We start from the raw sequence: 12,849 nt of genomic DNA, 5'->3' as shown, positions 1-12,849 counted from the left end.
ATTTGAGGTTAATTTTGCTGAAATTTTAAAGGGAAGATATTGCCATGTTTTCATAAATTACTAATTTTCTTATGTCAGCTGTGCTTTAGCTGCTGTTTAATGATTCATAAAAGGGAATGTTTAAAGTCCACTTTTTTGTGAAAATTAATTTTAACTCAGAATATCAAGGAATGTATAAAGATTCATTTGTTTTCTGAACTGGTAAGACAAATTCCTTTTAGTAAATACAAATTATAGAAAATTCCAGTAGCCCATTTAAATTCTAGTTGCAAGCAAGTATTTCTTTTTATACAACAGTAGTTAACATACCTCTTTTGAAAAATGGCTAATTAAAAAAAATCATAACATCATTTGACTCAATAATTACAGTATTATAATCCATGAACTTATATGGTATTATGAACTCATTTGTCAATTTTTAGCAATTAAAGTAAGCATTGCCCTTAATATGGCTAAAATCCTTTAAGTCCTAAATTTTTTTTTAATTTTTTTTTTTTAGCGTTTATCCATTATTGAGAGACAGACACAGAGCGTGAGCAGGGAAGGGGTAGAGAGAGGGTGAGACACAGAATCCAAAGTAGGCTCCAGGCTCTGAGCTGTCAGCACAGAGCCGGATGCGGGGCTCGAACTCACAAACTGCGAGATCATGACCCGAGCCGAAGTCAGTTGCCTCACCAACTGAACCATCCAGGTGCCCCAAGTCCTAAATTTTTATGTAATCCCTTAGCAATGAAAACCCAAAGTATCTGATAAAGATTTCTGAGATAAAGAGACTCATCTTTAGAACCACAGTGGTTTACTTTCTTATCCTCAGAAAATTGAAATTTCTTTCTTTGGCTTTCTTTTTAACTAATATATTGTAATACTCTGGTAATACCTGTGATCAAAAATGTCGATATACAGTGAGGGCTTTACAACTGAAATAAACATAATGGAATCTACAGGACTTAATGTTTTACATTCAAATATAACCTTATTTATTGTATACTAGCCTCCTGCAAAGGGGAATTTCCTTCACTCATAGGTTCCCCTAACTGCTTCTCCTCTTTTCCTTGGGCTATTAGTCAATATGCTTGTGAACCTGTTCAGGTGCTTCATGACATGAAGTCTTGAAGATATTTAGATGAAGGTGTCTTGAAATTTGCAGGCACAAAGCACTAAAGTACATCATCATATCAAATGAAGAAATGACCTTTGGAAGCAAAAAAAAAAAAAAATGGATTAGGGCCTATCTTTTCTGAAGCAGCAGTTATTTTTCTGTCCCCTTCCCTACCCCACCCCCCCCCAGAATCTCAAACCTTAACCTAAATTCTTCAACGAGAAAATTACATTTTAGAGTACTTTCATATATTTCATATTTGGACCTCACTATAATCCTCTGGAACATGCAGGATATTTCACAGTTATAAAAACAGGCTCAGAATGGTAAAAGGCCTAGACAAAAATACAAAAGCTGGAAAGTAACAGAACTTGTCTTCTGACTCCACATTCTTTCAATTTTCTGCTATGCAACAAAGTCATAAATTTTCTATTAGAAGGGACTATTAGTCACTTAATAAAATCATCCCATCATATACATTTCTTTTTCCTTTGAGATGGTTTTAAGAAATAAAGGCCTGGAAAAGACACAATAGTTGAGGAGAGATATATACAAAATTATGTTGAATACAAAATTAAGGAGAAAGGCACACTCTGAAAAGTTTATCAGAGACCAGGGGCAAATGCTTCCTTTCAGAGAAAGGAGGCTCACAGCTCTGCCAGTGGAGAGGGAATTCTCACCCATGAGGGGAAAATCTCCCATATCATTTACTTGAAAAGTTCTGTCTGACCGTTTTGTCTCTGAAGCAAGGACCTTATGTTTTTGTTTGGTCCACAACCAAACTATATGTCATCATATAGTGTTTTTTGTTGTTTTTTAATTGTGATCGACATAGTGTTTTAGAGAAAAGTTCAATTTGCCTTCATCACCATAATCTCTACCAGTGGCATAAACCAGGCCAACTCATGACAAAATAAGTACCTGAATTTTTTTTTTTTTTAAAGTAGGCTCCATGCCCAATGTGGGGCTTGAACTCACAACCCTTAGATCAACAGTTTCATGCTCTACTGACTGCGCCAGCCAGGCACCTGGTTCTTGAATTTTTAACACCTGATGTTTTAATTACATTAACAATTCCATTTGGCAATGTATATTTAACTTTAGTAAAAGAAACCCTACATTGAATTTTTGGATATTTTGAATAATTACCCCTTATTTTAAAAATTTAGATTGTTTTGGAGCCCTACAAATATGTATAGTGGATAGCAAATTAAAGAAAATTATTCTGATTTTTTAACACTTTTTAGACTATTGCCTGAAAAACTTCTGAGGATTAAGATTTACATCTCACTACCATTTAAAAAATGAAAGATTTTTGAATGGACCATGAATGGGTATTAAGCTATTTACTCCAGAAAAAAAATAATACTGTAGAACATAGTATAAGGATCATCAGATGTACTATGGTCCATGCACAGAACAGATGATATTTTAATGCTTAAATCTAACAAATACAGTAAATTATTCAAATTACCAAGGGATTCACTGAAGGATTTCTTTTAGCACACTTTAATATGTGTTTATGTATCACTAACAATTAGGTGAAAGTCACTGAGGTCCAGAGGTAGGGGAAAATACAGCAAAGTTGTTCAGAACCACTATTAACTGAAGACCATAAAGACAATATCTCAATAAAATAAAAAATTGAATAATGCTCCCTTTATCCATGTTTGTGATTAAGGTGTTAACAATAGTGATTTTCTTTTCTTCAGATGGCTAGAACTTCTCTCTTAAGCACCATAATTTTATGTTTTATAATCATTTTGAATAGAAACTAATATATGTATTACATATATACCACTTTCTTAAGTAGAATGTAGACAATGAGAATTTAACCTTTGCTTGATGAATCATCATTATTGATATAAATTATGCACTGTCCTCATGAGGCATACAGGTACATCAGGTTGCCTAATTCTAGCACAAAATGGTCCCAGAATCCCATACTTGGTAATACTGTCTTTTCTATTTTGTTTCTTCACTATTAGCTGACAGTTCTTGATGCAATAAGTGCCCACATTTGCTAACACTAACTCCATCTAATTTACCAGTTACCTGCTATAAGCTCGGTATAATTCTAACAAGCTTGATTAAGTAAAAGTCAGACACTTAATAAGTATTTGCAGTTCTCAGGGCAGAGTGAAATCATTTTTGACATCTTTGTATTGTTTTTGGTAGGGGAGAAAAATATATTTTTAAGGTACACAGTTGTGTTTTTAAATTTTTTTTTTTTTTTAGCATTTATTTATTTTTGAGACAGAGAGAGACAGAGCATGAACAGGGGAGGGGCAGAGAGAGAGGGAGACACAGAATCTGAAACAGGCTCCAGGCTCTGAGCCGTCAGCACAGAGCCCGACGCGGGGCTCGAACCCACGGACCGTGAGATCATGACCCGAGCCGAAGTCGGACGCTTAACCGACCAAGCCACCCAGGCGCCCCCACAGTTGTGTTTTTAAAGATTTAAGTTGTTGGAAGCCTGATCTCCAGATAATGTGGGCCATTTCTATACACACACAAAAATGATTCACGGCTTAAAAGGAGTATATTTTTAATATTCAGAAACATTTACAGTATACACAGTGAGGCTATCTGCTATCTCACTGAAATGACTCTTAAGCATAGGGTTATCTGACATCTATTAAGAATAAATAAAAATCTTAGCAGAAAAGAACTTACCATTGCTATCCAAAGAACAACATATTCGTCTATAAAATTATTAAAGTATTGGTCTAAAAATAAAAGACCTGGGCCAAAAAAGACAGTGTCTTGAAGATACAGTTCACTTTTGGTCATGTGAGCTATCTATAAAAAAGTAAACAAAATAATTTCACTATTAAGTTTTAAATATTTTAGCTTTTACTTTTCAGGACAGAATCATAACTTTAATTCACTATTAAGACAAAGATAAAGAGACCATTTAATCTCACATTTGATCCGGAAATACTGATTCTAAAACTTCTCAAATTCATGACTAGGTAGCTCGTTAAAGTTCCCAATATTTAAATTCCTTGATATCAAAAAGTTATAGTTGATAATTACAGCTAAACAGATAATTAAAAGACTTACCATACAGAAAGGAAATTATCTCCCTGAATATAACATTAACTCATTCACAGTTTTACTTAGAACATGAATAGCTATTTATTGTAATGATAACATCATTAAAAACCTAACCATTGTATGGAATACTTTCCAGCTTTGTATTTGAGGACCAAGTACATTATTTACACCATGAAATATAAATTAATTTCTTACCACCAATTTTTGTGAGACTTTAGCAAAGACACATCCAAACATCAGGGTATAAAGACAAGGATGCTTTTCAAACACATTAGTTGCTGACTTTTTATAGATCATTATTGCCAATATAATAATTATTCCTATGTGGAGTCCAGGTGACAAAACACTAGTGCCCTAAGGGATAAATCAGAAAATCAGCATTATATTTTAGCACTACATTTATCACAGTGCAAACATTTTCTGAATATCTATTTTGTGTTAAGAATTAGAGACCTAAAGAAGGGAGAATGATGTCCATGGCCTAAAGGACTATGTAGATCTTAACTGTGCCTTCAGACTTCCACAAAACTATAGGGTTACAAAGAGGTAATACAGTGCCACAGATGTTTGATTTCAGTTTTATATACACCACACATTTTAAACTAACAACCACTAAAAAGTAACAATATGATCTATTCTATACAAAATTTTACTATGCTGAAGGCATAGTAAAAATCCAACATTTGGATTGCTAAATTAACATATTTTTGTCCAGATACTGGAATAAAGCTTAGCCTGCCATTTTTATTATTTATTTTTTTAACATTTTGTTTTTAAAATTTTTTTATTTATTTTTGAGAGAGAGACAGAGCATGAGTGGGGGAGGGGCAAAGAGAGAGGGAGACACAGAATCTGAAGCAGACTCCAGGTTCTGATGTCAGCACAGAGCCCGACACAGGGCTCGAACCCACGAACCATGAGATCATGACCTGAGCCGAAGGCAGACCCTTAACTGACTGAGTCACCCAGGCACCCCAAGATTTTATTTTTAAATAATCTCTACATCTAACATGGGTCTCAAATTTATAACCCTGAGATCAAGAGTCACATGCTTGATTGAGATAGCCAGGCATCCCAACCTACCAATTTTAAAAAATATTTTAACCACTGATTAGGAAGAGTTTAATTCTGCCCTGGTCTCTCTATATACCAACACCTCCCACCCTCACCTTTTTTTGCATTTAGACTGCAAATGTCTTCTTGTGTAACACTGTAAATCCAGCCCATTACATTTTTACCTATGTGAATCAGGATTATCTCAGTACTGCTTATCCTAAACAAAATTTAGACTAAAAAAAATAGTGCATTTATCTGTATTATGGTTCTGTGGATTTTATTCAAGAAAATCTGCTGCTAAAACCATCGGAAAAGCACCAGTTTAAGAGTTAGAAATCAACCACTTCTTAGCTATAGTGTTTGATTTTTTATCTTCCTTCAAAATATAATCAATTATTTCTTAATAAAATATTCTCTAAAGTAGACATTGATCCTGACTAAATCTTATTTTCTTTAGTGGAATTCATGTTCCAGGTAGTACTCTATCATCCACGGTCAAGCAACAAGTATTCGTAAGTACCTCATGCACAGTGCTGTCCTGAGATCAACTGAAGAAAACACTTCATAAAACGACAAATTAATTTTTCCAAACATATCAGGACTTATGTATCTATATGATTTATATTTTGGTTTTGAATTATGTACATAATATGTATTCATAAATATTGATAATTTATGAATTATGTGGATTCCTTTGAAATTGTCTTGAGAGCTAGTTTATAAGTCATTTAAGAGAATGAGACCTTTTTTTTACTAAAAATGTCATATTTCACGTTTACTACTCTTATTTATTAAATCTGGCTCCATATCACTTTCTTTTTTTTTCTTAAAATCAAATCTATCCTGAAAGGACAGAAATTTTGAACTACAATACCAAGGAAATCAAGGAGAGTAAGTTACAGCTCAAATGATTCTAAAAAGGCATTCCAACAATGTTTTGACAGAAGATGACGTCTTCTGTCCTACTGGACTAAGTACTTATCTTCTTAGGTTGTTTGTTTGTTTTTTTAATGTTTATTAATTTCTTTTGAGAGATAGAAAGAGAGAGATAGGGAGAATCCCAAGAAGGCTCTGCACTGCCAGTGCAGGCTTGGCCTTGATTCCATGAACCACTGTGAGATCATGACCTGAGGGGAAATCAAGAGCCAAAGGCTTAACCAACTGAGTCACCCAGGTGCCCCTTTATCGTCTTATGTTTATCTTAAAGATGACAATATGGCTTTTTAAAAACATAAATATTGTATTTGCTTAAAAAGCTGGCAGGAATTCTGACCCTTTCCCACATAAAAGCACTGAAGTTTAAAATATATATATATAAATAAATACATGGGGTGCCTAGGTGGCTCAGTTGGTTAAGCGTCCAACTTCGGCTCAGGTCATGATCTCATGGTTTGTGAGTTCAAGCCCCGTGTCAGGCTCTGCACTGACAGCTCAGAGCCTGGAACCTGCTTCAGATTCTGTGTCTCCCTCTCTCTCTGCCCCTCCCTGCTCACGTTGTCTCTCTCTGTCAAAAAATGAATAAACATTAAAAAACATTAAAAAAATAAATAAATACAAAAGTATTATAGTATGAGCAAAGGGGATGGGGAAAAATAGTTACAGAGAGGGAGGGAGGCAAACCACAAGAGACTCTTAAATACAGAGAACAAACTGAGGGTGGACAGAAGGGTGGGGGAGAGGGAAAATGGGTGATGGGCATTGAGGAGGGCACTTGTTGGGATGAGCACTAGGTGTTATACATAAGCCAATATGATAATAAATTATATTTAAAAAAATGTAAAAAAACAGAAACACATGGTGTACCTATTCAACTTAAGAATTAAGGTTTAGGGGCGCCTGGGTGGCGCAGTCGGTTAAGCGTCCGACTTCAGCCAGGTCACGATCTCGCGGTCCGTGAGTTCGAGCCCCGCGTCAGGCTCTGGGCTGATGGCTCAGAGCCTGGAGCCTGTTTCCGATTCTGTGTCTCCCTCTCTCTCTGCCCCTCCCCCGTTCATGCTCTGTCTCTCTCTGTCCCAAAAATAAATAAACGTTGAAAAAAAAAAAATTAAAAAAAAAAAAAGAATTAAGGTTTAAAATTTTACCTTTAAAAATATTAGAATAATTTTTAAAAATTTTTAATGTTTATTTTTGAGAGAGAGAGAGAGAGAGAGAGCACAAGTGGGGGAGGGGCAGAGAGAGAGAAAGACACAGAATCTGAAGCAGGCTCCAGGCTCTGAGCTGTCAGCACAGAGCCTGATGGGCTCAAACCAACAAACCGTGAGATCGTGACCTGAGCCGAAGTCAGACGTTCAACTGACTGAGCCACCCCGGCGCTCCAATAGTAGAATAATTTTCAAAAATAAATTTTAGTGAAATTTCACTAAAATTTACTTGATGAGTAATAAATTGCCCTGTATGTGAAGCCATGACCTTTGGCAACTTTCCCGCTATTAAATCAGGAACTCATTCCCTGAGAATGGAAATTCTTAATTATGTCCAGTAATGAGACAGTAGATGATTAAATAGAATGTCAGAAAAGTCTACAAGAAAAAGGCTTCAGAAAAGAGGAAAAATGCTTTATTGGTTAATATGTTTTAAAGTGCTTTTGTATTACATGCTTAAAAAGAAAGATAGTTCCCTTCCTTGTTCTTGGAACACCAGCATATTTTTAGTATTTCTGTATCTGGTTAATAATAAAATTTAGAATAAAATTAGTAATAAATGATGATGAAATTAGTATCTTACTGCTATAGTGGATCCATTCTTGCCAACACCACCATGGAGGATAACATTGAAATAATTTGAACAGGAAAATATTGCTCCACCTACTACTCCAAGAACTGGAAAGATCTTCAATTTTATTTCTAGAATGGGTATCTTTAGGGGTAGAGGAAAGAAACAAATCATTAAGAAAACAGAATTTATTTTCCTGTTAAATAGTAAAGAAACATTATCATATGGCCCTGTATAATAGGCTATCCTTTTTCTTGTATAAGCAAGCCTTAACTCCTAGATGTAGCCTGAAGTGGTCACTTTTCTTTTAGTGGTTTTATTCATTAAGTGAAAAATGAATCCACCAAATTCAGGGAAGTCTACTTACATAACTGTGATGAAATATTTAATCTCATAAGCCTTCATCTGATTTAAACATGAAAAATGATAGTTCACTTGAATTTAGTACCTCTAAAAGGTAGCATCACAGGAAAAGTCAGACACCATGATCTGCATCATGAATGTGACAAATATCATAGTGTGTGTGCATGCAAGAATTTTGTGTAGTTAATATCCAGGATTAAATCTCTAACAGTATATTTACCTGTTGGTCAATTTGCTGTTCAAGAAAACTTCCAAAGGCAGCAAAGGATTTAAAAAACAGTAACAATAAATTGCCAAAAGCTATAGGCTAATGTGTTTTGAAAATAGACTGAAATTTATACTAACATTTGTGGAAACTACAGATGAACAAATTTAGAAAATCTACATCTAAAATAAGTATTCTTGTTGGTAAGAATAAGCAGGTGTGCTTTCTTCCTATGGTATTGTCAAAACATTGAATGAAATAATTTTAAGATTAAATTAAATTCTTCCCCATTGTAACTAAATCAGAATTAAATTTAAGACAACCACATCTGACTTAATAAATAACCCAACTGCCTCTAGGTCAACATTCACCTTTTTACGGGAACCAGCTGGGCAGCTAACATAAAAGACACATCGCATCCCTCTAGTATATTTGAGAGGCCTATAGTGGCATATCCTTGATTCTATCATTCTTACAGGATGAGAAGGAATATGAATGTCTCAGGAAATGTACCACTACTTAAAAATATGCTCCCAAGTCTGAGCCCAGTGTTATGATCTGTAGCTGGCAATTCTGAAATTAACTGCCTTAGAGAAATCTTACTGTTTTTTTAATAGACTTAATTTTTAGAGCAACTTTAGATTCATGAACAAAATTGTATGAAAAATACATAAAGTCCCCATATACTCTCTACCCTCAACCCCCAGGGTATCCCCTACTATCAACATTCCCCACCAGAGTGTTAACATTTGTTATAATACACGAACCTATCCTGACACATTATTACTCAAAGTCCGTAGCTTCCATTACAGTTTACTCTTGATGGTATATACATTCCATGAGTTTGGAAAAATGCATGACAGATATCCACCATTATAGTATCATGCCAGAATAGTTTCACTGCCCTAAAAATCCCCTGTGCTTTTTCTATTAACCCTCCTTCTCCAGTAAACTCTGACAACTGCTGCTTTTCACTGTCTCCATCATTTTGCCTTTTCCAGAATGTCATATCGTTAGAATCATACAATATGCAGCCACCTTTGCAGATGGTTTCTTTTGCTAAGTAATATGCACTTGAGGTCCCTCCATGTCTTTTCATGTCTTGATAGTGCTTTCTTTTTAACACTGAATAATATTCCATTGCCTGCATGTACCATAATTCATCCATTCACCTACTGAAGGACATCTTGATTGCTTCCAAGTTTTGGCAATTATGAATAAAGCCGCTGTAAACATCCATGTTCAGGTTTTTGTGTGGACATAAGTTTTCCGCTTATTTGGGTAAATATCAAGGAGCACAGTCGCTGGATCCTATGGTAAGAGTATGTTTAGTTTTGTATCTCTTACTATTTTTACCGGAGGTGTATGTATATATATATATATATACATATATATATATATATATATATATATATATATGTGACTAAAAACCTAGAGTCTGGAATTTGATTTCTTAATTCCAGTACTTACTAGCTATGTGTCCTTGGAGTAATTACTTAATCATTCTAAGACTTATTTATACAACAAAATAATGATAGTATCTATTTCATGTATTGTACCGAGGGTCACAGTGATGGTAAACTGTGGGAACATAAGGTGTTCAGTAAATGTTATTTGTTAGCTATTGATATTATCCTTCTTATTCTTAACTCTATGGGCATGAGGTTGTGAGTCAGCCATTGTTATGGACTTAGGTTGTAAAGATAGAATCATTTATTTCTTCATAAATTCTCTTTCTATGCAAAGCATGAATTTATCCCAGTGGCCTCCTGAGAGTCAACTTTTACCAAAACACTGAGGCCAACCAAGCAGAAAATAAAAACACTCCTTAATATGGGAAACTTTACCTCATAGTAGATTATAAAAAATGCAAATTATTAACTTTTATTTCCTGGCATTGAGGGACAAGTTTCAAACATGAAATATTTTACTGAATTTACTCTTTCATATATCTGTTTTATGAGATAAATTTTAGTCTGGAAAAGGTAGTTCAACTAGCGTGTTAAATTTTGTATTAGGGCAATGGGGTCATTTTCTTCTATGTGATAATATATTCGTGCATAGGGAAAAATGCCATAATAAGGTATATAGGGATAGTAAAATTACAAAATGAAGGAAAAAAGGTTAAGAAGTGGTATGACTAGTAACTACAATGTGAAGAATTTCTAAAGAAAATTAACAATGCATTTTCCTAAATATTTGTAAAGTACTTAAATATAAATTTAAATATTCAGATTTACCGTATAGTCCCACATTGTTGCTCCTCCAAGTGTAGATAATATAAAGACGATCACTAAAGCTACCTGAATTTCAGTTACATCCACTCTAAAGAGGAAGCACAAAGAATAGAAAAGATGTTTGTAAATAAAATTCCCGAATATGAAGATCAGTTAACCATATGTTAAATATCAAATATGTAAGAATCTTTATAAGTTTAGCTTATTTGTACCTTTAGGTCTATCACTGAATTATCAATTCACACTGTTGAACTGAGCACACTGAACAGTATGTGCTCATATACAGGTAAACATTAGGATATGCATGGGGGAGGGAAAGCTTGTATATCATGTATAAAATTGCTGAGAGCAGTTATCATTGAAATTACAGAAGGATTTTACTTTCTACTTCATGTACTTCTGTAACATTTGAAGTTTTAAATAACAATCATGTATTAGTCTTGTAATGAGGAAAAATTAGAATAATATAAAAACAACCAGGTAACTTAGGACAAATTCTTAAACACCCAAGTGAATTTCACTTAAAAAGTAGGGAAAATTCAAACAGCTGTTCTAATATTAGGTTACTAATAGTCATTACAGTTTTTTGGTTTCCACAGACATTTTCCCCTACATGAACATGTTAAGTTTAAAAAACAAAAAACAAAAAACAAAAAACAAAACTCCACTAAACCAACCAACATCAGTCTCTAGTCTGCATTCTCTGAAGCTACTGACCCCTCTTCTCCTTTGCTCCATAAACAGACTAACTGAAAAGTGGTCTACATTTGTAATTTCCTCCTCTTCATATTTGCTGCTTTTTTACTGTCGTCTGGTTTTTGGCCCCATTCTACTAAAATTGTTTAAGGTAAACAATGACTTTCAATTGATCGAATCTAAGGGATACATTTCAGTTAATATCTTGGGTAACTTCTCTGCAGTCTTTAAAATGCTGATCATTCCCTTTCTCAATGTTTTGCTATGTTCTTATTTATTCCATGCTCTCTCTTGATTCTCTTGCCTTGCTAGAAACTCTTCTCATGCTCTTTCCTAGACTGCTGCTTCTTCCACATCTGAAATGCTACCATTTCCATAATTACATCTTTTCTCCTTTTAGATTTTCTGAACGATTTTATCTATACTTAGATTACCATCTATAGGCTAAGGACCTCAAAATTCCTATCTCCAAATTCACATCATTTTTTCTAAGCTCCAGGTTTCTATATCTGTCTACCTACCTGACGTCTCTGCTTGGATGCCCTGGAGTCTTCAGATGCTACGGGAATACTTACTGCTCAGCAAATATAAGACATGTAGCGTGGTCGATTAGATGATAAATTAAAACCAGGCAGGGAAGAAGACTTCCAGACTAAGTTACTTGGGGGCAGTTAAGAGGAGAAGGTGAACTGAACATCAACCCACAAAGAAAAGGAAAATATAAAAATGGTAGCCAGTTTTTTTTGTTTTTTTGGTAAGATCAGTGGCAGGCAAACCAAGGCCTCCAGGCTGCGTAGAGAAATAGTCAAGTTGGCTCAAAAATGTAAACATAATAGTATAACATGTAGTATTTTGTAGAGTAAAAAGAAGAAAAGTACTAACACTGAGCATCTATTGTGAGTCTTATGAGCTATAAATTATTCCAATAAATTATTTTTTGGAAAGGGAAACTGAAATGATTTTTCCATGCCTGTACTGGAACAGCTGACAATTGCTATAGGAAAATGAGTTCATAGCCAAGCTCTCTTCCCACTATACTTACAACTCATACCAGAGTTCTGTGCTCTTTTCCAGTAACAGGGGTAGAATTACACTAAATTATCCATAATTTCCCCAGGGTATGACTAGTGACCAGAAGCAACTAGGAAAGATGGCAGGGATTATAGAATAAATTTTCTCTCAATGAACTAAATGACACATACGAGGATTGAGCTAGGAACCTGGGTTTCACATATGCATCATCATATCATAGATTTTATATTAAACTCAAAGTTTCATTCTCCCGTATTCTCCCTTAATGACAGTTCTTGAGTCTAGAAACAAGAAAGATGAAAGAATATGATAAAAAGAGAGAATCACTCACCAAATACTCAAATATTTGAACTATGAAGAATGAGTTGAAGCTTGAGAAATATATTATG

General features: G+C 34.4%; 1 protein-coding gene across 4 annotated transcripts in view; it reads right to left on the bottom strand.

Moving 5' to 3' along the window:
• The window catches only part of CHPT1 (choline phosphotransferase 1), a 36,130-nt gene that overhangs the window by 1,829 nt on the left and 21,452 nt on the right, over window positions 1–12,849 (bottom strand). For 2 of the 4 annotated variants that reach the window (XM_047065614.1, XM_047065612.1), the window contains exons 4-8: window positions 10,736–10,820; window positions 7,940–8,071; window positions 4,355–4,513; window positions 3,776–3,901; window positions 1,082–1,192 (exon numbers count right to left, since the gene is read on the bottom strand). In XM_047065614.1, coding sequence (XP_046921570.1) covers window positions 1,082–1,192; window positions 3,776–3,901; window positions 4,355–4,513; window positions 7,940–8,071; window positions 10,736–10,820 — 613 coding nt within the window. Of the gene's footprint in view, window positions 1–992; window positions 1,193–3,775; window positions 3,902–4,354; window positions 4,514–7,939; window positions 8,072–10,735; window positions 10,821–12,849 lie in introns of all 4 variants that reach the window. The other 2 variants (XR_006959760.1, XM_047065613.1) reach the window with 2 other exon arrangements.

This window comes from Lynx rufus, unplaced genomic scaffold, assembly GCF_022079265.1.
Source record: "Lynx rufus isolate CCGP_SWC_20201006 ecotype Redwood Valley unplaced genomic scaffold, mLynRuf1.p SCAF_7, whole genome shotgun sequence".
Taxonomy (NCBI): Eukaryota; Metazoa; Chordata; class Mammalia; order Carnivora; family Felidae; genus Lynx; species Lynx rufus.
The sequence above is the reverse complement of the archived record's forward strand: the minus strand, read 5'-3'. Positions and strand labels throughout refer to the sequence as shown.